At 36.3% G+C, this 27752-nt stretch overlaps 1 protein-coding gene across 4 annotated transcripts in view; it reads right to left on the bottom strand.

Annotated features, from left to right (window-relative positions):
* Positions 1-27752, bottom strand: part of NBEA (neurobeachin) — a gene marked incomplete at its 3' end in the record, with an annotated part of 516829 nt that overhangs the window by 276364 nt on the left and 212713 nt on the right. For all 4 annotated transcript variants that reach the window (XM_082012155.1, XM_082012156.1, XM_082012153.1 and 1 more), the window contains 3 exons: positions 25626-25780; positions 21347-21473; positions 17021-17148 (listed from right to left, as the gene is read on the bottom strand). In XM_082012155.1, coding sequence (XP_081868281.1) covers positions 17021-17148; positions 21347-21473; positions 25626-25780 — 410 coding nt within the window. The remainder of the gene's footprint in view (positions 1-17020; positions 17149-21346; positions 21474-25625; positions 25781-27752) is intronic.

A 27752-nucleotide genomic window follows, 5' to 3' on the forward strand; every position in this document is an offset into this window, starting at 1 on the left:
ATAGCCATCAAAATTCAGCAATTTGATGGCAACAATGACCACATATATGGATGCAAAAACTGGGAGCATCAAGTGCGTGACCTTAGCTAATCTGGAATAAATGATGTATGCCTGGCAATTATCCTGAAATGCTCTGGTTTACTTGACTTCTTTTTCAATGTTCTTCTGTTGGCTCAAAGATATGCTAATTATTTCTTTTCACTATGACTTATTAATGTCTAAAAAAAGATTAATTTCCACTATACTATTTTAGTCATGCCTGTGGCATTAATGAAGTCATGGGTTCAAAACCTCGAAGTCACCATGCTGAACTAGTCAGTGTGAATTTCTATTTTGAAGAAATCTAACATAGGCTGATAAAATCAATTTAAAAAAAAATCCTTATGAAATAAGATCACGGTTTTGAACTTCTTTTTATTATTATTAATACAATGTGTGTATAAGTCTAACTGAATACGACCACAATTTCATCTGGTCTTTATCAAGGTTTTCCTGCATTTTTTTTCAATGATTTTACTTTGTGTCAACTTAAAACCTTATTGGAGCTGGAATCAATTGTAATATTAGCAAAAACAAAAGTTAAATGTTTTTATATCTTATGTTGAACTTAGAAAAAAAGATGCAATTAACTATACTTTAGAGCTTGCAGAAATCTTTCACTCAGTTATAGCTTCTACTTATCTGAAAGTCTCAGGTATGGCTAAATAAAAAGCTTGAGAAAGTTTAATACATTTAACCCAGCTCACAGTGAAAACTTGGCCTTTATTACTCCTGTACAGCATGTCATCAAAACCACAGGAGCTTTGTATAGAAAAGAATGTTTATGACAAACTAAAGACTTGCTATTCTATGCATTTTTATTAACATATAAAAAGTGCATAAAATCTACTTAGAAATGAGCATAAAGTCCTAAACCTAGACCAAAAAATTATTACAAAATACTAGATTTCTCCTTTTTAACCTGTATTTTTGTAAGGTCAGCTATTTTCTATTTACTACAGATATAGCCTTCCACGCACTTTTTGTTTCAAATTGTTCTCTATAACTACTGGTAACTCATACTGTGGCATCTCTTCCTATAATCCTCACTGACTTCTGTGCCAGGAGACAGAGTAGGAATTTTCCACTGGTAATTACCACTCACAAATTCTGCCTCCATTTTTGATAGACCATTCCCTTATACTCTGTTCAACATTTGCTAGGAATGGTGCAACAGATTTTCAAGGACAGTTCATGCTGGTGACAGAAACTAAGGCATGTTTTGGCTCTGATAGTAGTAGGAAAAAAATGATGGTGATGTTTTGGTTGGACATGCAAATTTTCTTTCAAGTTTATTTATTCTTGCAAAATGTCATTCTTCTGCCAGCAAAATCTTATGGCAAACATTTCTTGAAATGTTTTACTAAATCCAACTTAAATCCTACGTTTATTTCTTTAATTCTCTTTTTTTGACCATAGATTAAAATTACTTGGATAGTTTAAATCTACATTATTCCCCCTCTGCTGTATGTTTTCATTCAGGGAAACCTAGATACAAACTGATGTTTTTAATCAATTATCAAGTTGCTGGTGAGTTCACTACAGAACTGAAAAGAGATACTATGGAGGGAAAAATAAAGATAGGTGAAAAGTTTGAAAGTAAATGCTAAGTATGTAAAACTATTAACTGAAATGACAGATGTTCTTATTCTAAGCAAAGCAATTATTAGAAAAAAATAAGCAAGATGTGTATTAAACAGACTGTAATGTTTTGCAAGATTACATTCAAAATTGGTTTTAGAACCATACATATGTCACATATTTTGTAGACATTTAAATTACACTAATGGTCTTAATTTATGAAAAGCCAAGGCTGGCAAATATTCAGCAACTGCAGAAAGTCTGCAGATGGAAATCACAGCCATGTTGCAAAATAATTACACCTCCACTTTACTAGATGAAAGGAAACACTATTCCAAAGAAGGTACACTCACTAAAATAATAAAGTCAGTGTTATGGATTTAACAATTCCCTTCAGCAGCCTTGACTGGCAGAACACAACCTTACCAACTCTAGGGAGCATGAAGGATGGCTGTATTAGTACTCCAGACCATTCTTTGTACGGGTAGAGCTCCTTTCCAGAGCAAGAGAGCGACACGGAAAAATATGATGAATATGAATTTGATTCAGTGCTTTTGCAGTTGATCAAGACAGTCACACTTCTTGTAAGATTTTTTGTTATGGTGAAAGACACTGCACAACACATGTAATATTCTTTATGTCTGGTACCTGAAAATGTAGGAAAAGCTATCATCCCTGTTATCAAATGAAATACCTTTAAAATATTATCAGAAATTTTTAGAACTCATATCTTAAGATAAACACCTCAAATAAACACTGATAGGTCAACATAAAAAATATCTGTTAAGCTGTTCAAACCAAATGCAAACTGTTTGGTCCTTTTTAGTGAAATTTGTAAAATAAATCAGATCTTAATGCCAGGATAATATTTAAAAGAATAAGAATGCTATGTAGCAGTTTCTTGAATTATTTTATTAAAGTAAGAAAACCTATACTTCTTCACCATTGCAGCTACTAAAAAGGAATCTAAATGAGGGCTATAAAATATCCAGATGGAATCACAGAAGGGCAAAAACTTTTGAGAGCATATCCACAGAGGGGGGATTTATTACAATGTATACAGGATTTAATTTTTAAGATTACAGACTTTCATACGGTGATCCCATGAGCTGTAATGATATTGACAAAACTGATGCTGCTGTGACATTACTCTGAAGAGACTAGCCTTATACCAGCTTATGCAATTTTTATCAAGTTTCCATTAGTGTTAATGGGATGCACAAATTCTCATTCATCAAATGAGAAGGAGATCACTTGATCTATGAAATAAAATCCACTACCACTGTTCAGTTTAATATCTCACTGAAGATTTTCAAAACTGATCCAGTTTTCATTTAGCTCCTGTGGTAATTTTTTCCTTGGCCAACGGTCCATTGGGATTTACTCAATATATGCATTTGTGTTTCTCTGTCCTTCTCTTAAAACAGTATCTCTTTGGATGGATCTTTTTTCAAATATCTGTTGTGATGTAGTGAACTAATATGCTTATCTAATTGCTATATCAGGACAGATCTAAAATTTATATCAATCATGTACCAATTGAGAAATTAGTATTAATAACACAGAATTATTCTTTTCATGTAAAAGTATACAACACAAATATTAATTATGAGAAAACAATTCCCTGTTAAATTTAAGTGAAGCAGATTTTTTTTGAAACAATATGATACTTATTATGTACTAGAATTTAATTTGGAAAAGAAATGTGTTTCCTTCCCTTCTGAAGTCTCTTTCTAGACAATGGGTCAAAACAACAAAACCAGAGACCACACTGCACTGCAGCTGATCAAATTAAAACACCTCTGATCTTGAAAATGGCTATAAAATTGAACTATTGCTTTTCTAGTGAAGTCTGCTGCAGTTTCAGGTAGACTTGAGTAACTTATAAACATTTTATTTTGGTGGAAGACTGGAAGAACTAAAAAATAAACTACATTTAGACAGAGGTTCTGGAAAATCCAAACCTCTTGTTAATCTAGAAAGAATCTCAATGAAAAACATTCCAATTTTTTTCCAAAGACCCAACAGTCCACTGTGGAAATTAAAATATGATCCTGGAAGTCTTCTGATTTTCCCCTTTATCCTGTGATACTACTTAAATAGTGGCTCAAAGTTGTGGCTACGTTTCTGCCACAGCTGTTGCCCTGGATATTTTATTTCAATGGATGGAGTGAGAAAAAAAATAATGGAAAAAAAGCCATTTAAAAATTAATTTAAATTTGCAGTTAAAAGGTTTTTCAAGTTTTTTCGTGTGATATTTTCTCAAGATGCCATTTGTTTCCTGATCAAGTTGCTATTTTTGTGATTTAAATTTGTAGAAAAAATAGTAAATGAAAACAACTGATACCAAGGAAGTCATTCCATATTCAATAAATCTGGGAAAAAAACAACTATTCTGAGATTTTATGTTCTATTGATCCCTCACAGTTTTCTTATTTAAATGAATCAATATCTATCCCTCCTTTCCCTTTTTTCTCAGTCCTTCATCTCCTCTCAAATCTGTTACAGGAAACACATTTTCAAAGAATTACCTCAACAGTGAATTATTTTCAAAGAAGTATACAAGCAGAAATCAGAACATTAATTTCACTCACTAACACAAGCAAATGTTTATACTTTATACCTTCACTACACCTATGACGCTTTCTCTTCATCTTAGGAACCTTCTCCAATTCTTTCTAAAGCTGTCAAAAGTGACATCCTGGACAAGATGGATCAAAAGTATGATCCCAAGTGACAGTCTCTAGAATATCATACTCTCTCTGAAAATGCAACAATATAATTCAAATGTATTACTCAATGCTATTTTTTCCTTAGGTATGAGGTTTTCTTATTCTCCTGAAATTTATCAACTTTTCCTTAGCTTTAGTCTTTAAATTATTCCTATTTGATGCCCTATTTTCTGTGCTTATTTATTCTTTTTTTGTTTCTCTCCTCCGTTTTGAAACATAGGAATTGCCTTTTGTTTCCTTCTTTCTACTGCTACCTTCTAGTTCTTTGTTATATTCTTTCCTATTATTAGGGGGAATATTATCATCATGGCATGACGCAACCGCAATGTATTTATGGTGGATGACAAAAAAGGAAGGAGAGAAAAGGATAGGTTGCATAGCACTAAACCCACTTACTCCTTACTGGTCCTACTTGCTTCCTTATATTTCTTCTCTTTGGCAACCTTTGGGCCATACTGAGAGATCAGTGAGTGAACCAGTGCAGCTACAAATAGGACGTATAACAAAACCTGACAAAACTTACGCAGCTTCCTAAATTTCTAAGGCCAAGATGACCATTATTTTAACTAGGTGTGATGTCCTGAGTAGCATAACCCGCCGGCTAATTTTGTATCTAGTTGAGCAAACTGTTGGTGAACTAATATTTTGTTTAGAAGGTAATTGTTTTCTGAGAATTTGATAACAAGGAAAAAAAAATCTCCATTTTCATGCTGAACTTTACTGACCTTAGTCAGCAGCCACCAGATCTTGCTCCTATCCTGAAGCCCTACTGACAAATGGTAGTTATTCTAAAACAGTATCTCTCAAAACACAGAATTGTACCACAGTCATAGATCTCTTGAAATAACTTGTATTTCTCATGTTTCAGTTTTCTTTATTTACTTGACAGTAACATTGTTACGGGCTCTCCCTAGACCTGCTTTGACATCACTTTGCCATCTTAATTTGACATATCACAACTGTCTCTGTTGTCTGACAAGTTCTTTCAGCATGAGGGTTTCCCACTGAAAGAAAATCTCCACAGGCAACATCACTATTAGTATAAAAAGATTGGATCATAAAATTCCACATCCCAACAGACAAGAATGAGACATAATATAAGACAATACATGTTTAGCAGGTTTGGTTTTTTGGGGGGAGGTGAATTTTAACATAAAGTTAGACTGACCACAGTAAAGATATATTCTCTTAGTCCTTGCAAAAATAATCCCAGGTCTGTAGGGAGTCTGTTAACAACTAGATAAATCAAGCTTGATGGTTCATTAATGTTTATGTTATAGTTAACGTGTTTTTCTATCAAAACCAAAGGTCTCTATAAATGGGTAGATTTTTAAGATTCAAGTGTAGTAGTTTCTCAAGTTAATTGATTCAAGAGTTTTTGTGGAATATGCTTTGCTTATGCCTTGAAGGCATGGAAACAAGCACATCCATATCCAACTGTAGAAGTGCCTTTAAATCATTAGGACAAGTAAGGGACTTTAGTTAAACTTTGTCACTGGTTGAAAGGTTTCAGTCTGGGTCATAAGAGCAGGTGATAAGTAGACACAAAGTTAAGGAATATAGAAGGAGAAACTGTGAGCAGCCCTTAATGAGATTAGTTTTGTAAAGAACCTGGACATAGAGCTCAGGCTACACGGAAAAGGATTATTAGACTATGGCTCATGATAATCACATCTTTCAGGGCAAAATCTGATACAGAGATGTTATTTACACCCTATAGTTTGTCAGTTAGGTAGTTCTCTGGAAAATACTGCTGGGATAATAAAGTAGATTGATACCATTTCTAAGCCTTTAGAGGACAAAGGGTGGGGCAAATACCAGCCTAACTGTTTCAAGTCCAAAATCAGGCAGCATCCCCTGCTGAGTTCCGAATGATGAATTAAGTGGAATAAGAACCAGAGAACCTCTGCCTGTGGGGAGCTTCAGTCACAGCATGAACATCCTGTAGATACTGAATACCTTTTTGGCATACCACCTCGTTTTTCTTTGGACCTGGACAGTAGAGGAGAAAATAATAAGGGGGAAAAAGGTAGCTGTTGCTAAAAAAAAATTGTGCAACTTAGTCCAGTGTTACCATGCAGCACTGCTGTATACCTGATATGATGAGTCCACCTACAGGCTATGTTACAGTAGTGCCTGTATGTGTTAAGAACTTTCTCAAGAATTTTTAAAAAATTATTTCCTTGAAATAATATTAAATAGTTCTCTTGCTACTTTTTTTGTAGTAGGAGGCAAACTTCTTTCAAAAAAAGGGGAAAAAAATTATTTTCCATGAAAACTGAAAGTCAGAACAAGAAGGAAGACAGAGGGACATCTGACCTGGATGGCATTAGGACAAAGAAGGAGTATGAAGTCGTCAGGGAGGGTATTCTAGAGTTTTAGGACAAAAAGACCAGTCCTTTCTAGGCCTTATGGCTTGCAACTGAGATACACGCTACTAGCTTGAAAAAGAAACTTGTGAGAAAGTGCCCAATACCGCTGAAGGCAAGTGGGACCTGAGGACCACAAACAACTCCTTTTCTCACTCTTTAAGTGCTCCAATATTTTATGAATTTCTTCATGTGCTTTAAAAGAACAGCAATTGGTATTGTTTGGTTTCTAATAATATAATTTTTATAGTAGCACTTTCAACAGTAATTTGGTAACTTCAAACATCTAATGGCCTTTGTATTTTCAAGGATAACTTTCAGAGTTTCTTTTCAGCAAACCTGACAACTTTACACTGTCACCAGTTTTTTTTTTCCTGAGGGCATGTATTTTTTTTTTTTTAGTGCTGCATTCTCTTAACCCCTTCTGTTGAATATATGTAGTTGATTCTAAACTTTACAAGTAGCCTCACATTTTCGGACATTTTTTCTCCGTTGGCAAAGCAACAGTACTGCTCCAATTTCTGCCTAATGGGAACTCCATACATTTTGGATTGTAAAGAAGTCTTGATTATTAATTAGTGTAACAATGATAATATAATCAAGAACATATGATCTGAGTGCCAACAACAATTTCTACCTTTAAGTTATGCTGGGACCACACAAGCCAAAGACAAAGGAGAGGGCATGAGCAGTTAACCTCTGTTACGTAGCCTAATACATCTTAGTAAGTGTCCGATTCATTAGACAGGGATAGAGTGGCTCATATGTGTAATTAATTATTGACAGGTTTACTTTCAAAAAAGTGCCAGATGCTATGCATTTCCTAGTTGCTATCTGGATCTCTGATCTATATGTTTCCTGCCATGTTAAACATCTGTTCAGAACATACTGCTGCACACAGGAACTTCAGTAATTCAAGAGTTAAATCTTCAGAATTGAATGAATGTGTATCCTCTTCACTTTCTGATGTTTGTAATGATATTCCTTTATAAGCATCATAAAGGAATACTATATGAAAGAAAAGTGTTCTGTAACTGGTGTGGGAGTCATTACAGTTTGAAGATTTCACTGTGGACAAGTAACAGAGACTTCTGCTGTGGCACCTGCTTTTCAGTTCCTCCTCTGAATGCCAGTATTGGGATCTGTCTTGTCACTAGTAGCATATTCTGAAAAACAGTGTGGAAGTTGCAAAGCTTTGAACCTTGAATCTGATGCAGTATACGTAAATAAATAAGCAGATCTGAATATCCATTTAATCTTCCATCATTTCTTTGTTCCTACCCCCCAGACTTCTGGACAACTGGTGCTGTTTTCTGTCTCCATGAGTATCTGACTCACCGATGTTTTATAGTAAGAAACACTTTCAGTTCCAAAGTGTTTGGAGAAACATGAGCATACTGTGTTTTAGTAAGACACTAAGAGCTAATCATAGATAATTTCTTACAACAAGATTTTTTCCAAGCCTATAAAGAGCAGTTTGAAATTAATGAACTTTTTTTTTCCTGTTTATGAAGGAATTACAACATGCGCAGGCAGGATTTCAATCAGCAGCAGTATTTTAAATTATACCTATTGGAGGATTTCAAGGGTTTTCATGCCCGGTTTCAAAATTACCTATTGTTTTCTTCATGGTTAAGAAGTAAATCTTGCAAACTACTTGCAGAAATTCATAAAGTTTTTACTTTTAAAAGTAAACAATTAAAAAATCCTCATAGTGTAAATCAACACTCAAACCTTGTAACAACATAAAATTATTCAATATATTGTTAGTGTTGATTAATGTTTTTAAATTTACTGAAGAAAAGCATTATCTGTAACTCATTATTGTTCCAACCTCATTATCTAAACAGGGCTTCTCTTCAGACAGCTGTGTGATTTCACTGGGATCTTTTTGCAAGTGTTTGCAGTGAACGATAAAAAGAAATCTATGAAGGAATCCTACTACCACAAATTAAGGAAGACTGTCTTCCAGAGGACTGGGACAGGCAATTCAATGGCTTTAAACTGCACTGTGCTACGCCTGCAGCACCATCTCTTACTAGACATAGAAGAATGGGGGACCCCTAGGGCACATGGAAAGAAAGGAGTGGGAGGTGGCATGGCAGAGAAGAAATATGTTATGAACTCCTCAGCCTTGAAAACCCATTCAGAATTCCTGCTCCACTACAAACCAAATATTCTGTAAGATTCCTGACCCTGACTGACCAGAGTGACCATGTCCAGTGAGACACACACTGCAAATAACACTAGCCTGACCTCCCAGGAGAAACATTTTTAACAGTCACCCAGATTTCTAACAGGGATTCTCTGATGTCTAATAGGGTTGAGTTCCTATGCGCTCACCCTCAGTCCTGCTTTACCAATTGTTTTCCTGTTCCTTGCGCTGCAATGTCCATAGTGTTGTACCAACACAGTATATTACACAGCTGCAAATGAACCAGATGAGATTTTTCACTTTTCCATTTATTCACTACACGATGGCGACATACCCCAAATGACAGTGCAGAGCAAATGTTGAAGCTGATTTAGAAATACACATGTAACCATGACATTATAGGGTCAAGCGAAGACATTATAGGGTATCTTTTCTTTAAATGGATACCTATATTCATGAATATTGTGTAAAAATAACATGTTTTAAGCATTCTCTGTTAAACTGGCTGAAACTGCCCAGGACATGGAAAAGTTATCAAGGGAGTAAAAGGCTGATCCTCCTCACACAGTGCGGTAACATAAGCCTCATACCCTCAAGAAATCAAATTAAAGTATATGTATGGCTATGCAGTCATACACTTGCAAGGGCTCTCTGAAATCTGGGACCAAACTATACCTGGCATGAGCCTTATATGAGGCTTGTCTGAATAGACAAACTTCATTATCCAGAGAAAAGAGAAAATATCTCATGCTAAAATGAGCTTCAAGGTAATGATTAAAAAACCTTCTTAAATAAAACATAAAAATCACTTTATATATATACATACACACACATGGACCCACATAAAAAATTAGAAGAAAGGCTTATTTCATACAGTGAGTTAAACACTGACCCTCTTTGATGCCTCAAGGGAAGATGATACATTCTGGACTGCATCTGCAGTTGAGATGCAGTCAACTGCAGAACAAGGAAAAAACACCTTTTTTTCACTGATCCCTGCAGGTGGCTAGCTGACACTGAAGTATTTCTGTCCATGACCATGTGAACAAATGCAGTGATGGCAATGTTAGAGCAAATTAAGGTCAATACAGACTGTCATTCTTTGCAGGGTATGGCACAGAGGAAATGGAGCTTCACAGGCTCCAAAAGCCACAAAGAAGCTCCAAAACCAGTCAGAAAATACACGACATTTTTCCTCCTGAGAAGCCGGACTGAAGACTATATTTAGAAAGAATGTTTAAAACAGCCGTAAAGACTACAAATAACATTGCTCTCAATACCTGATGGTAAGCCCTAGGAAAGTTTTCAATGTTATTTTCCCGCATTAGGCATTCTACTGATAGAAAGGCTAAGTCAAGCTGTAGTATTTAACTTCTTTTTAGCTCTTCTCTTTGGTACATCGAACAAATCAAGCTCCATGTATTGTGCTTCATGGAGTTTATCTCCCATCCATCAATGACTCCTGTGCCCTTCTCTTTTGTTCCCTCTGCCGTGTGTGCATATCATTCTTGAAGTGCTGGGTATAGAACCAGATGGTCGGAGTTCTACTGAAGTTGTGCACAGAAACAAAATCACTTCCTCATCTATTCTTCCTAGGCATCCAAGCATTGGACAAGTCTTTGTTGCCTCAGCACTGTGCTGAGAGCCCAGAGTATGCTAATTATTATAACAATCCCTACATTCTTTGAGTGGCTTCATCCCTCATCTCCTACTCTCTAGGTATGGTCTATATTCTTTGTTGCTAGAGATCTCCTACCCTCTAGGTATAGTCTATATTCTTTGTTCCTAGAGATTGGACTGAGCATTTGGCTGTGTTGAAATTTGGCTTTTTCTTAGTTTCGGTTGTTCCACAATATGACTCAACACATCTCTCCAACTGAATGCCTTTTCTTCTTATTTTGTGTAACTCTGCCTAAGCAGTTAGCTTTGTCAGGAACAATTCTCCATCGTAATCAAGACCGTTAATAAAAATATCAAAGCAGGACCAAAAAGTGGCTAATTAATAGAAATTTCATCATTATGAATAGCTTCAGGTTTTACTTATGTGCTGTTAATTCCAGTTAATGCAAATTTTAAAATTATAGCACTATTTTAAAATTTCCTTTCTCTGTTACTTGCTAATATTTATTGATCTATGTATTTTTTTCAGAATGGTGGCTGCATGCTGTGCTACAGACTGGTAAGCAACTACCAAAAGTCTGGTTAGTTGAAAGAAAACATGTCTGGACACACAAACAAAAAGAATTTGGATGTGGCAGAGTGAGATAAAAGAATGAGAGAACAGTATGAACAGGAAAACAAAGTTCTGCAAGAGCATGCAGTTTCTCTGCTTTATAGCATCTGTGCCCTTGAGCACAAAAATAATACACATGTTCTGAAAAGTCTCAAAGAGAAAGCTAAGGCCCATGCTAAGCACCAAAAAGTACTTTTTTTCCAGGAGGTCTAAGGGATTTCCGGACTTTTACCGTATCCCAGCAAAATGGTTACCCTGTTCTTCCTAATACAAAACTAGGTGTTGTTTGAGGAAATCGGAAACAACTTGTGCCACCATTGGTAGATGCCACAGTGATGTCACACTTGTGGTCTTTGGGAGCTTTTAAAGTCGTGTCATTTAGCACCAAAGTTACATCTGTGGTTTCCAAAGGAATGCTTTGGGCAATTTTTTCAATTGTTTCAAGAAGCCTCCTGTCAAATACTATACACAACTACTTCATCACCACTTCTACTGAATTTTTTCATAGGGCCATGTGATGAGTTAATGAGGAGAAACAGATTCTGCTCCTATCAGCACAAAAATGTTTTCCATTTCATCTGATTTGAATTGTGCTTGTATCAGAAACATATCAAATGTACACCAAAGAATTTGTAAGAACTCTTTTGCAGAAGGGTTATCTGGATGACCAGGTAATGATATAGGATAAGTGAAAAGCATTTGTCTGGTACCTCACTAAAGAGAAGGCAAAGCTCTGTATGTGACACTGTTTCAATCTTGGACCTATTGTTACAGTTCAGGACTCTCCAAGAATAGCTGTAGTGAAACTATTTTTACCCATCTGTGCTTGACAAAAAGAGGATATAACTTTTCTTTCATATACAGATCAGATTACACTTGCCTGTAACATTTTCACCTAAAAGCTAGAATGTTGTAATACACTTTACATGGTCGGAATTTGCAGACCATATGGAAACTAGAGTTAGTGAAAACATATCTGTGCAAGTGTTAAATGGAACGGCACTATGAGCATTGCTAAGCATTCCACTGCCTGTCGGAAAAGGACCGGCGGGTGTAGGTCAACACTCGGCTGAACATGAGCCGGCAGTGTGCCCAGGTGGCCAAGAAGGCCAACAGCGTCCTGGCCTGTATCAGAAACAGTGTGGCCAGTAGGATGAGGGAAGCGATCATCCCCCCGTGCTCGGCACTGGTGAGGCCGCACCTTGAATCCTGTGTTCAGTTTTGGGCCCCTCACTACAAGAAGGATGCTGAGGTGCTGGAGCGTGTCCAGAGAAGGGCAACGAAGCTGGTGAGGGGTCTGGAGCACAAGTCTCACGAGGAGCGGCTGAGGGACCTGGGGTTGTTTAGTCTGGAGAAAAGGAGGCTGAGGGGAGATCTTATCGCTCTCTACAACTACCTGAAAGGGGGTTGTGGTGAGGTGGGTGTTGGTCTCTTCTTCCAAGTAACAAGCGAGAGAACAAGAGGAAATGGCCTCAGATTGCACTAGGGGTGGTTTAGATGGGATATTAGGAAAAATTTCTTTACCGAAAGGGTTGTCAAGCATTGGAACAGGCTGCCTGGGGAAGTTGTTGAATCACCATCCCTGAAGATATTTAAAAGATATGTAGATGTGGTGCTTAGGGACATGGTCTAGTGGTGGACTTGGCAGTGCTACATTAATGCTTTGACTCAATGATCTTAAAGGTTTTTTCCAATCTAAACAATTCTATGATTCTATGGTTTTAAGCTCAGATATGGGACCTACACACATTGCCTGTTTGTTTCCAATTAGATTCTATAAGTGAATAGATTCTATTTCAGTATGTAAATAGATAAAGAATTTTATCAATAAATATATTCTGCTATGTCATTACTGCTTGACAGGGTTCCTCTGCTACCAGTCACATTTGGAAATTTACATGAGTAAATAGGAAAAATTAACAATTTTGGGTATGAGTGGTCCAAACTTTTGGTCTAGACTGACCATTATTGCAGCTTCTTCAGTTCAACTCCAATCAAAAGTTAAGGTGCCACTGCTTAGATATTAAGTATAATTTTCTCAAACAATAAATCCACCAGTCTTCCATGGGACAGAATGATGATACAATCTAAAGGAAAATAAGATGGCTCAGTATGACTGCAAGATTTTTCACCAAAAGTTTGAGACAGCTCAACTACAACAAAAAGGTGAAATCATAACTAAGTTGTTTTTACATTTCCAAATATATATTAACAACACCTATCTCAAAGCATCAGATATTCTGGAAAGTTTGCATAATTAACCTGCTTTAGAGGTACTAAAATGAATTTTTTCTGTTCCATTTTCTTTTGTACTCTCTCTTCAGCATACAAAACCTCAGCTACATAATCGTGGATATTCTTATCAAGTCTGAAATGATTTAGTAATTCTTACACACATGCATGCACAAGAGCACTAGAGAGAGCTTCAGGAAAAAAGCACATGCCATCAAGGTTGCCTGAAGGTATTCAGATTTTAGGAAAACCTGATAGGGAAAAGTCTTCATACCATAAGGGGTTTTGAAAAACAGTAAGAGGAGGGATGGTATTTTTATGTTTCAAGCATGAATAATCAGAAGAAAAGTCCATGCTTTACAGAATGCAGCAGATACTTTCATGGTGATCAATTTGAAAAACAGACAGCACCTTCAGACTTTATTAAATAAAATTTATTTGCTCATTTTTGATTGTTATAACTAAAACATTTAGACATAAATCAATGAACTAAAGTATTTCACATAAAACTGTCAAGCTAATTATTGCTTGCCAGCAAAAAATCAAATTTAAATTATCAAAGGAATTCTATGTACTCACATATCTTGAATAACACCACTAAAAACCTCTGTTTTGCAGTCATTACATGGAGAGAACTTTCAAGCACTTCAAGGACCACCACTGGCATTCAGTCCACAATGACAGAAAATTTGTCAAAGTAAATCAGGTATTGGACTAGGAGAGAATTTAGAATTCTCTTTTAAAAGCAACTTAAGTAGGCAAGAATTCAGTTTAGTTGAGATCAAGGATCTCATACAGGCGATGAAGAAAGAAAAGATGAGAAGTACACAATGACTATAAAAGCAGCTCTCTGAGCTCTCTGCTAAGATGGAAAAAAGCCCAACTATTTTAGAGGGAGCAAACAGAAATTCAAGTCCTGCAGTGTAAAATTCTAAGGTGTGCTTGGATTTTTTCTTTAGAGATTTTTATTTCAATATTTTGGGAAGAAAGGAACTGGTTATTAGAAATCAAGAATGAGAGACTGATTGAAGTGAAGGTTACACATAACATTAAGGAAAAGTGATGGGAAGGACAGTACTTATTTTGGGACTTGGTGTTTAGTTCATAAACAATGATTCCTGTGACTGAATTGGGTGACTGAGACATAGATGGGACGATATCAGTCCAATCTATGTCAGTCCAATCAAGTGGGTATTGGAAGAATGCTACAGCCAACAAAACCACCTCTCTTCTCTGGACAGAAAATGAGATAAACTCATACTGCTGTTTACTTGTGAGCTTCTTGTGGCCTCTAGTTTTTCCGTTTTTGCCATATGCTGAGAACCGTTGTAGCCTTGTTCACACTATGAATCTGACCAAAAGCCAAAGTCAGAACAGCATTGGTAAAGAATTTTTTTAATCTACAAAAGAGCTCAGGTGAAACAAAGACATTTTTATTTGTACTGTATAAAAACTATAGTGCAATTAATCAATTGTCAAACAGAAAAGGATAACAGTTACCAATTTTGCAATCAACTTCACTGAAGTAAGAGACTTAAGAATGGAATCAATCATTTTACAGTCATCTCAATGTTCTCGATGAGCATCTCAGACTACTAACTTAAAGTGTCATTAAGGGAGAATCGCAACTTACTCATAGCTATAAAATAAACAGCATAAAATATCTGAAGTTTCTGAGAATTATTAAGCTACTATACCATTCCTTGGTATTATGAAACAATAATATTATTAAACAATAATTAGACAAAAAAAGAAAAGGCTATTCAGAAGATTTCAGTTACAAGGTGCAAATATTTCTAGCATTAAATAAAAAAAAATAGTAAAAGTAAGGGTTAGAGTAAAAAAGGGCCAGCATTGTGCGGAGTTATAACTGAGACCATAGAAAGACTGTACACTAACTTTTAGATAAAATGAATGTATAATAGAAGGAGTTTTGGAATTTGAACACAAAGTTGTGTTTTTTCTGCATAGATCTTCACACATCATAAGCTTTGCCTTAATGAGAGTTTTTCCTCTCAATAAACAACAATACTTTGTGTAAGAACAATTCTGGAAGCAAAAAGTTTACTTGGCTGAACGTATTCCTTTGGCTATATGATGTGCGAGCAGTGCACGCTCCTGCAAATTCCCCCATCGCTATTTTAACTGCATTCGCACTGACTCATGACTTTCTGCATGAGCTTGCCATATGTGCACTTTGTATTGGGTTTGCGTGGCAAGGTTTTGGTAGCAGGGGGGTTACAGGGGTGGCTTCTGTGAGAAGCTGCTAGAAGCTTCCCTCATGTCTGATAGAGCCAATGAAGTCAGCTGGCTCCAAGATGGACCCACTGCTGGCCAAGGCCAAGCCCATCAGTGATGGTGGTCACGCTGCTGGTGTAACAGAGTTAAGACGGGGGAAAAAAAAAAACTCTGCTCAAATTGTAACTGGAGAGAGGAGCGAGAACATGTGAGAGAAACAGCCCTGCAGACCCCCAGGCCAGAGCAGCAGGACGGGCCAGAGGGGCTCCAGGCACCGGAGCAGAGATTCCCCGGCAGCCCCTGGGGAAGCCCATGGTGAGGCCGGCTGTGCCCCTGCAGCCATGGAGCTCCACGGGGGAGCAGATCTGCACCTGCAGCCCGGGGAGGGGGATGCCCGCAGGAGGCCATGACCCCGTGGGAAGCCCACGCTGGAGCGAGGAGAGAGGAGCCCAGGCTGGAGCAGTTTGTGAAGCCTGTGGGAAGGACTCATGCTGGAGAAGTTTATGGAGAACTGTCTCCTGTGAGAGGGACCACATGCCTAAGCAGGGGAAGAGCATGAGGAGTCCTCCCCCTGCGGAGCAAGGAGCGGCAGAGACAATGTGTGATGAGTTGACTGTAACTCCCATTCCCCGTTCCCCTGTGCTGCTGGAGGGGAGGAGCTAGAGAATTTGGGAGTAAAGTTAAGCCCTGGAAGGTGTTTTAAGATTTGGGTTTATTTCCCATTATCTTACTCTGATTTGATTGGTAATAAATTTCCCCAAGCCTAGTCTGTTTTGAGGAGGGGAGTGATAGAGCAGCTTTGGTGGGCACCTGGTGTCCAGCCACGGCCAACCCACCACACATTTTCTGCATAATTTCTGCATTATGTACTGCCTCACTTATAAAGAAAAGTTTCTAGCTATGAAGTAGTAAAGACAACGTATACAACCCCATAAGAATCCCTGAAAGTGTTCAAGGATACTTTTTCTTAAAAAAATCATCACTTTTTTTTCCCCTCTGGCAACAACTCTTTATCTGCATATGTGACCTACCTGAGCAAATACTGTCCCTACCAATAATGTTGGAGCACAGTCTTCAATTTACTTTCTTCTATGGGAATTGATTACACTTTTTAATTGCATTTTTTCACTAGTTTCTCAAAGCCAGGCTGAAACATTTATATAATTATTCTGAGGTGGAAAAAGCAAACCAGAGAGGTTTTTGCATTCCAAGATGACAGGACGTATCTTTACACAGCATCTCACTTAGAGAAAAAAAGGGGTACAAAAGCTGTCACTTTTAATTTCCTTAAATGAAATTAAATGCAAGGAAGTGAAATAACAATGTATTTACAACTGATTCATTTACCAAAAATAGTATATAAGGTCTAGTGAAAATGAAAAATTGTTCATATCGAATGACTAATAGCTAAAATAACATAATCTTATAACAGAAACAGTACCTTCAATCAACAGCTCTTGTCCATGACTGCCCAACAATGTTCGGGATAGGAAAGGGGCAAAATCAACAAAGATTTCTCGCAGGAGAGGGGCCACCTTTTCTAAGGCTCTTTCAAGCTTTGCAGTGATACTGTGGAAAAATAAAGACCAGGATTGGAAGAACACTTAACAATAGAAGTTAAATGATGTCAAATCTTACCTATTTTTAAAAGTTGCTGTAAGCTTCTTTAGAGAAGAGGTTAATCATAATTTGATTAAACTTTACAGTGTTTAAATGGCTTTAAGTAAATGCAAATGTCATGCCAGAGTCAGCAGTGTGGCAGCCTCATAAATTCTACAGCATTTGCAGAGTAGTCCAGAGCAGGTAACATTTCTATTTTCATTTTCAAATATGATAAGAAGAATGTCAAATACTCAAGTGTAATTCTATTTCACCTATCTCAGCTTATAGGCATGTAATCATTTTGTACACATTTGAAAGCTTGAAAAAAGAAGTTTTTATTCACCCAAAGCAATCACAAGTAACTTGCTTTTTTATTCAAGCTTTCAAATAACAACATCTAGCATTGCAATGCTGGATAAGGGAGTGTATGAGGAAGCATCATAGCACAGGTATCAAGAAAATCAATACTCTCTCTTCAGCTTTGAAGGAACATGATCCCAGGTAAATCACTTTGCCTTTTCATTTATACTTCTCTGTCTGGTGAGAATATACACTCTTTGATGCATGGATTGTACCCCTTAAGAGTCCTTCTTCCTTTTTAAAACTTGACAGGGCATAACATTTGTGCCCTCTGAAACTCTTATATCAAGATTAAAAACCCGCTGTGTTATCTAAAAGAAGTGAAGTGTTACTTAGAAATGAGATTACATACATATTTCAGTCTATGAAGAATTTTTGCTGTTCTTTTTCAGACTGCTGGTGGCTGAAGGGGTCTTCTTTGTGCTTGAATCACAGCACCAAAATATTACTGGCGTTTAAAAGTGCAATTATAGGAAGAAGTTACATTTATTGACAGAATCTAAGAGAATGAACACTGATATTTAAATTTTATACTGTATCTATTATCTATAAACACTAAACAAATGTGGACTTTTTAATTCAGATCACATGAAAATGCCTACATTTAAAAAGAAAGCTGACATTATAAACACATTGGAAGTTTTCCTTCATTAGCTTAAAATTATTTTACTCAATTCCTATGGCTTGTTTTCTTTCCATGTGCTGCTTTCCCATTCCAAATTCAGATATTGATTTTCTAATATTCTAAAGGATGGATTCATATCAGCCTTTATTTAAGATGATTAGTTGAAGTAAATTTCACTATGCTAAACACTCTACAGACTATACTTGAAATGCAGGTGACGAGCTTAGAGTTTTTAATTTGCAACATGAACCTATCACAAGCTTTTGGTGCTAGAGATAAAAAGCCTACTAGATTAATCCAGACTTCTCTAAACCTTGTTTTAAAATATGCTTTCACTGTGAATTGTTTTAAAAGGCCTCATTTTAGAGTTCATTTAGCTCTATAAAAACATGGAATTGAAAAAATTAAAAGTTCAAAATTTTTCAAATTAAGATCAATTTTTATTTAAGAATCAAGTAATATGGGAGGTATGGATGTGCTATTAATCAATACCTTGGATGAGCTATTAATAAACACCTTGTTATCAAATGGATAGCTGATGGATCTTGTATATTATGGATCTATTCATGGCAATTGGCAATAGTATTCTGTGAAGATATGAGATCAAAGTTTAGCCCTGTTTAAAAATGTATATCAAAGGACAGAACTTAATATTTAAATAGAGAAAAAAGAAAAAAAAGATCCTTCTTACTTCATATAAATCTCTAGTGCATTTACATGTTGAAAACTGACTGGAGTTCTTGTCCCTCAGTTTCAAAAAGAACAAACAAAATTAAGAAAAAAAACATACACAGAGATCCCAAAAATATTTCAGTGAAGCAGGTGGCCAATCTACCGCCTTTCCACACACACACACACACAGAGGAGCATAAGAGAAGAGATTAGCTGATTCTACAGCTGTTTCCAACATCTATTATACCTTATAATGCATCCAGCAATCATTAGGGAACTCCCGGTGGAGATCAATGTAACTAGTTTTCATGGCTGAACTAAGAGATTTTCATTTTTTTTGGTAAAGAATGAATTTTTTTTTTCCTCTCCATTTCTGGATATTCAAGGCAAATGAACTCTTAGTAGCTTCCAAATTCAAGTTTATTTGTTTTGCAGATTAAAGGAAATACACATCAGAAAATAAATTATTTATATTATATAGAAATATATATCATTTTTATATATATATAAAGGTGATAAACTGGGACAGGAAAAATTGAAAGAACACAGTAGCAACACCAGATTAAAAAGAAATACTCTTGAAACTGTGAACAAAAAGACCAAGTAGTCCTCTGGACAGTTCTTACTACCTATTGCTTGAACCGGCCCCAAGAAAGTGCAAAGAGAAGTGGGGGCACACACTGTCCCAGTCCCAAGGATGCTGCCTTCCCAACCTCATTCCAGGCCAAACCTCTACTTCCAAATCAAGACTGTTAAATGTCTAAAAGCCCAGGATCATTCTCCTCCTCGCTCTCCTCTGCTCAGTCTGCAGCCATGAGCAGCTCTTTTCTCATGCAGCTGCTATAAGGGAAGGCTTAGATAAGCTAGCTTTCACTTCACGCTCTCTGACCCCCCAAACAACTCTGATTTTTAATCTTATAAAAGCTGAAGCACAACGAACTCAAAGTCAGAAAACCAAAAACTATACATTATCAAAATAAAGTTTTAGTTGTTTCTTGGGGGAGTGTGTGGGGAGGGGCAGAAAAGGGAAAAAAGCCCAAAAGACATTTCTTGGGTTGATTAGATTTTAAGTTATCTACATTTCTGGTACTGTGCTCCACGTAAGTTCTTTCAATCCCTAACGTGAGTTACTACTCAGAATACAGCTACTTCTGAGATAAAATTCTGAGTTTAAAATTTGAATTGTAGATTTTGAAGCTGAAGTTTTTCTTTGACTCCAGGAGAAAAACTTCCAAAATGCTTGCGAAAAAACAAGAACACTGCATTGGTTAAAGTAACTGAAAAATAAACAGACTAGTGATCCAGTTTAATTTTAACATAGTTTAGTATCTGAATTTTAAAAAACATTTTACCCTCATCAAAGCACTGCCCTAAGATATGAAGAAGACGGGAAGCAAAAGGAAGTTTTGCATCACAATTTTATTAACCTGCCTCGTAACACTGTCAAGCAATGAATAACGCCATGCAAACGGTCATTGTCTCCTTATCATTTGCACCTTTTTGAGGTGGAGCCAACAGCCCTCACGCTTTCAGCCTGGGCCCGCAGCCGTTGCTGTGATTCCACCTGCACCACTCACCTGAGACTTCAGATAGCGCCAGCAAAAAACGGCGTGTTTTGCACTGTGTGTTAAATCACTGAAGCACCAATACCCTTTTTTACAGGTTGCCTAGGGCCCTTGATTTAAGTTTATTTCCTTTCTAGTTCCTTAGGGAATGAAATTGTCTTGTTCATGATCTTAAAAGCTCACGAACAGCTAGCTTGGTTTCTGCCTCCACGCCAATCTTCTTAAAGCCACACCTCGAAGGGGCTGGCCAACTAAGCGACACTTGGCAGCGCCTTACTATACCGTGTGTCAGGTTTTTAGGGAAGACAGGTGTGCACCTTGAAAAGGTCAAAAATTCATCTCTGAAGTGTGCTGCGGCACAACTGAGTAACTACAAAATAATAACTATTACACAAAGATATTTAATAGGAATTTCAGAGAGCGTTTTCCTGGCTGCCAGTCAGTGGACGAGGGCTATTAGCCATCCCATGGCATGTGTCTCACAACACCAACTCAGATCTGGTGCACCATTTAGCTAGCTGCATGAATACGTGCCTGGTTTCACCCTCCCCAGTTTAAATAGGGGGTTTGTTTTCTAAGAAGAGGTTGTGTGTCTCTTTCCACTTGCTAGGGCTCCATGGCCAAGTTGTATGCTTGCGTTCCGTTATGGAGCAATGTAAAAAGCCGGTCAACTAAAAAACTACTTTTAATGAAGTTTTAGTGTCTGGCATATTTCTTAGAAGTTAGACTTTTCAGTGAAGTGTTATTTTAGTATACATATTTTCAGTACCAAAAAAGTATATGTATACATCTTACACTACATTAATAATGCCAGTAATGCATATTAAATGCACTAAAATACATTTATTAATATTTTTCTTTTTATACTATTTTGTATGTATGAAGTTGTTGTGGGAGGAGAAAATAGAATTAATATTAATAATAAAAGATAGAACCTGTATACCTCATATTTTCAGCTGAATCCTCTGGCATTGGAGCAACAGTTTGGACAGCTGGAAGATTTTTGCTGGTAGCACCATTTACAAAGCTGGATGACGAAGAGGAAGAAGAAGATCCTGAGTCTACTGCACCTGTCCCCCAAAAAATACAGGTCTTAATTCAGTCTGAAGAAATGTAACTTTTAGAGACTTTTAATACTGTCCTTGTCTTATTCATCTACTTTTAAGTAAGGAAATAATGTTATTTATTCTAAAACCGTTGAAACCATTCCATACAATTATCAATTAAATTAATAGCTTATTTTGCTAGTATGACAGTAATAAGCTTAAAAAGCTATTGAAAATCAGGCAAAATAAATCCTTACCTCATTTTCATTATTCCCAAATTATATTCCAAAGATGAAAACATTTTTACATCATCCTGTAAAGCAAGATCTTTCTAAAATAAAGGTATATTTAAGATGAGCTTGAGTGGCAAATAGAAGTTTAATTATTTTTTAAATATATATATATATATATGCACATACTTCTTGGCTGCCCAGTTGCAACTAGAGGCAGAAAATAAAATACAAATTAAAAAATGACAGAGAAGATAGAAAATGTATATTCCTTCAGTAAGTAGTGGGGGAAACCAGTGTCTGAGGAGTATTAAAACTCTAATTTTAATTTTTCTGCTTCCTTCCTTGAGTCAAGGGGAATTTTAAGATCTTAAAAGTAGGGAGGGCAGTGGGGGTATCATTTCAATAGGTTGTGAACAGCTGCCCAGAAGAAAGACGCAGACAGAGCATACGTTTATGTGGTCTGGGTCAGAGCTAAGGGCTAAAATTAGACTCTAAATGCCGATCTATCATGTTTGCTGAAACGCCACTATGAGTTCAGCCGCTCTGAAGCAAACCAGCAAAGGCCAGAGTGGCCGGGAACAGTGGCGAGAGCCCCGTGACAAATGCTGTCCCTGTTCTGCCGCGCAGTCCTCGTGCAACACGCCGCCGCAAGAGAGGGAGCAGCGAACCGCCCTGCAGCCGCAGCGCAAAGCCTGAGGGACCGCGACGCTACCAGGGACGAGGGCGACGTGCAACAAGATCCATCCAAGTTAGCAACGAGGGGTGGACCAGTTTAGATACCAACGGCATTATTCGGCCAATTTTTTTAAATGGTAACTGGTAACTCCCTGTTGCTGGTCAGTTTTAGCAGTTGATGTGTCACTGTCCTTTGCGTTACACAGGTATGTATTAATTTCTCAGTTTCCTGCAAAGCTCTACAAAGCATTTATGGTGTCTTGAGTGCTTAAGCAGCCAGTTGACAGTGAAGTAGAAGTCAAATGCCGGTAATGGTGAAAAATTCTCTGGCGGCAGGGATGAGGTTTTTTTTTTTAATTTGCCTTCAAATAATATTTACTGATAAAAGAATTAAGGGAAAAATAATAACTTTGACTGGCTCATTTAAAAAAAATTACACTCAACACAGTATCAAAATGCAGCAGGATTTGCTGGGCTTGCTGACACTAGAGTAGCTGGTGAGGTTCAGGTTTTAGACTAGGAGCTGATTTAGCCTACTGCTTTAATAATGTGAGTGGGAGGTGTGTTATGACTTACATCGCGGGTTCTCACTTGGACTATATACCAATTGTGAATGTACTTAAACACACTGAGAAGGAAACACAAAGATATAAGGCAGCCAAATCTCCCAACCCAGGATTCATAGCAACTTAGCTAGGAATAGGAGAGCTGAAAAAAGCTTGCATACAAAGATAGGGCTTCATATAGATGCGTATTTGTCTATGTGTGTGTGTGCACACGTGCATATTTATATGACATGTTATTTGTTATTTACATATTTATATTCATATATACATAGGTAACATATTTTGATTGCTTCTTCCCCTTTTCCTTCCACAGTCAAACTGTTTTCATCATGGTTTTTGTCTAAAAAAGTAGTTGCTAAGTTATTAACCAGCTAGGCTCTCAGAAGAGAAGACCAAATAAACTTAGAACTATTGGATTAACGTAGAAGTGAAAATCAGGATACGAATTACAGAAATCCAATCTAAAACCTATAAAACCAGATTCTTACATAAAGAGATGAAGGAAGGAAACCTATCTCCCAGAAGATACATTTAAAGCACTAACAGGACTTCAGTAACATACATCTCATTACATCGTGACGGTGACATTGACTACGACAGTGATGGCAGATGGAATGTAAACACCGACTGCAATCCATGAATAACTGAAAAAAAACCTTTCTCACAAGTCCAGCACAGAATATATCTCAAAGAAAAAACTGTATTTCTAGAGTATTTTCTACTGTAAAAACAACTGTAAATAGAAGGTTTGGGGGGACATCTAGTGTTTCTAAAAAACTGTATACTGTTTCTTTTTTACCATAGTAAAAAAAAAAAGAAGAGCTGTTTAATGAAATGTTATACACTACTTTAAGATCATTAATAACATAGATTATTAATTACTTTAATAACAGACACCACAAGTATATAAACCAGAAAGTATCTGGATACTTCACATGTATATCTCAAAAACTGACATACATGAGCACTGTTTTAACTACTGCAGGCATAGCTTATTTAAAAATGGCAAAATGAGCATTTTAATCTACTATATATTTATGTTTTCAACGTGATATTACTTTTTTTTACCGTCATTAATGTGTTTACCAATTCTGAAACATTGATACAAAATTCAAACTTTGAAAAAGGTAGGAGGGGAAGGACTCTTCAAACTATTTCTTAAGAGAATTCATCAATAAAGCTCTTTCAGATGAATTCAGGCATAAAAGGCTTTACCAAATAAGATCACCAAAGAAATTCAGTACATATACAGTTGTAATTAAGTCTGATACTTGCTGAAATTCCATTGAATCAATACTTTTCATTTAATCAAGCTAATCCATAGACTAGGAGACAAAAACAGTTGCATAAGGAAAAAAAGAAGCTATAAGATCTACCAAAAAAAAGCAGCCTTTAATCCACAGTGAATGTACCATGGTATCTGCAATACTGTCCTCTACTAAGAACAGTATTGGGGAAATGACTGATTTTTAAATGCAATTACTTACAAAGAAGAGATACTACATTCCAGCCAAAACAGTTCAGATCTTTAATCAGTGAGAAGACTGAAAAGCTTACACTATTCAGTATCATTTGGAAAACAAGGTTTCCAATGTAGGATATTTTTTGCATGACATAAGAGTACCTAAAAGGAAATTTGTTCAAGATTAACAGAAGTGGCTACACAAATGGAACTGTTCATAGAAGTGATAACATTATTTATAGCATTCATTCCTCCCATCTGCCTCAGGATAATTAGATTTTAAAATTTTTATTTATTATCCTTAGAAAAATCAAACTTCTATTACCAGGTATTAAAGGTAATCTGCAAAAGGAAAGAAAAAAAAATGAGTTTGTCTTCATATTATTCCATGAAGCAGAAGGATGCCAAAAGCTTCCCCCTCCATTTTCTGCAACCCCAGGGAGATTTTCATTTTCTCAACCCTTGACTGAAGTTGTGATATTCTTGAAGGGAGCTCTTCTCGCAAGTGCTTTTGCTTAGTTTAGAGAGAAAACAGACCATAGCCAGACATTTCAAAGGAGTTTAAGTAAACATCAGTTGCTTTTAGTAAGGATTCATTTCTGGATGGAAACCACAGTCTCCGTGGTCAACAGGCTCCTTCATGATTGACAACCCCATTATTACTATTATAAATAATAAAAAAAAGAAGGTCGTCTCCTCCTCCTATAGGACACAGTAAACAACTACTGATAAGACATGACTACAGTTAAATTAGGTAGGTTCTTACTAAAAAACCTTGCAAAAATCATAGCATAATTTTCATTGACAAATCGTAATTGCCCAGATTATTAACTCTCCACAATCTACATTATATTTATTAAGTAACTGGTTGTCTGTATTTGACAAGTAAGGAGGGATTAATTGGTATATATCTTATAAACAAACATCCTCTACTGCAAAGCACTGGAGAAGTTAGCTCATTTCAATTCTAAACTACACCTATAAAATAGTATTAAGGCTATTTATTCACTTACTTAAGGCTGTGCAACTCCAACGTGCACTATCAACAAATATAAACATACACCAAGAGAAAACACTGGCTCTAATAAAGGCCAAGATTTAATCCTTCCAGGTTTTTATTACAGAAGCACAAAAACAATAACAAAAAAGATGATTAAAAACCAAAACAACACTAAAAGCAACAAAACAAAAAAACAAACAAGAAAAAAATGAGGGACACAAAAATATTTAAGGACAATACCTGTTGTATTAATCATACTTTTTGGTGTAGCTCCTGTTGCAGCAAATATATTAGGTGTACTACCCGGTGGCAGTCCGCTCCCAGCTGTGGCAGCTCCAACTGTGGTAACAGCCAGACTACCTGGAGGGGGTTTCTTTACTGGTACAACAACACTCCTGTGGGAAAAGAAATGGCAGATGACTAAAACTGCACAACAGAGTCAGCAAGAGTTTTCGTTTTTGATGGGATTGTGCTATAATACCATTGCTGAGGAACACATAATAATGTTGATTTTCTTAACCTTTCTAAAACAGGGTAAGACTACGTTAACAGACCCCTAAACTATACCCCGAGCCTTTGTCTGCAGCTTCATGTGATTAATTTGTCTTTCAGTGCCCATAAAATGGAATGACCCCACCACTTCCCTGATGTGTTGTGAACACCACTATCACCTGTATTCTAGATTTGCTAAGAAAATGTTACAAGAAAACGTGTTGGAAATGATGCCAGCAGACTAGCATACTAGCAGCCTATATGCATGCAGTCTTAATGAGTATGTTAATTTGTTGATCTTACTGAAGTTTTTAAGACGACAATTTTTTTGCCAGTCATCTGAACATTTCAATACAGTAGTTGATTCTTCAGTACCATGCACATACTGGTCTTGCAAATATAGTTAACTAACAAAATTAATTTAGCACCTCAGTCTTCTGGAAAACTTTCATACTTATTTAAATCAAGAGCACACGATCTAAATTGAACACCTAAACTACAACACAGTAAATATTTGCTTTCACAGTATTGATATCATGTCCATTTAAAAATAAGGTTAAAGAAGAAGTCTTCAGAATTTGAAGCTTTTAAGAAGAGGACTGGGCTTTCATACAAAAAATCTGACATAATATTAGACATATAGACAACATTGCATTCAGACAAACACTTTCTCAAGTAATCTTAAACCACTTTTTTTTCAAAACTCAAAATTAAAAGACTTGCTGTATGTGTTAAAAGGGAAGAAGAAGGAAAATATTACAGAGATATTTAATATCTTTTCAACTCTGGAGAGTTGTCAGTGCAGACAACTGTATTTGTATTTTTCCATTTAATTCTTCCATTTATCTATAGAAAACTGCTCCTAAAAGTCTATTTCAACAAAAAACCTAAGTGAAAAACAAACCTGAAACAAATCATATTTGTAAATGTTAAAAATATATATTTTCATCATCATATACATGTTTTCTGGTTAAGCAGATACACTTTTTTTTAAAAATTAACCATTGTGATCAAATAAAATAGCAAGAAAATGCAACTATTTAGGGTAATAAGGCAACATTTTGCTTTAGAAGTTCCCTTAGCAATTGTTTTGTTATACTTCTGTGTAAATATGATGGAACATCATGGATCAAAAGGTGCGGAACAATTTTTTACAGTAACGTAGTTTGTTCATTTATGTCTACATCCTCAGTCTCCCTGGATTTTAAAGACTGGTGATGCAAATTGTATTGATAATATCATTGTGAGAATTATATACCAGTGTTATTTTTTGAAATCTCCTTTTATATGATGACAGTGTATAAAACAATTCATAAGCAATTTTTTTACCACTTTTTTTAGAGGAGTAGCAGTGCCAGTTGAAGTGTCTGCATTCTGAACAACAGTTTTACCACCACCCTGAAGCATGTACTATTAGAAAGGTAATTCTAGGCATATTGATGGTTTTCTGTCTCCTTCCATTTACATTAAGAGAAGATGAGTTTGCACACTGAATAGCTATTGATTAAGATATGTGACCTTAAAATAATTGCTTTTTTCTGTACTTAATAATCTCTTATAATCATTTCTGATATGAAGTGTTTACTTAGCAACAGCTACAGGCAAATAAAGCTAGATCTACATGGGTTAGATTAATCTGCTCCATAACACCATAAAATTTTGAAAAATTAGCTCCTACCTGCACAGAAAGATCTCTAGCTCAATGAATACTTTGGTCAACACAGAAATTAGGACTTACCTACAGCTAAGATTGGTGTGAATGAAGAATGAATGGGAATATTTGGGTGCTGAGGCACAAGAAGGAAAGACACAGCAGGAAAAGATATTTTAGACTGGCCTATGCTAATGGCACATAGATTATCAGGTCATCAAGAC

The sequence above is a fragment of the Phaethon aethereus genome, assembly GCF_964289735.1.
Source record: "Phaethon aethereus genome assembly, chromosome: 1".
Lineage (NCBI taxonomy): Eukaryota > Metazoa > Chordata > Aves > Phaethontiformes > Phaethontidae > Phaethon > Phaethon aethereus.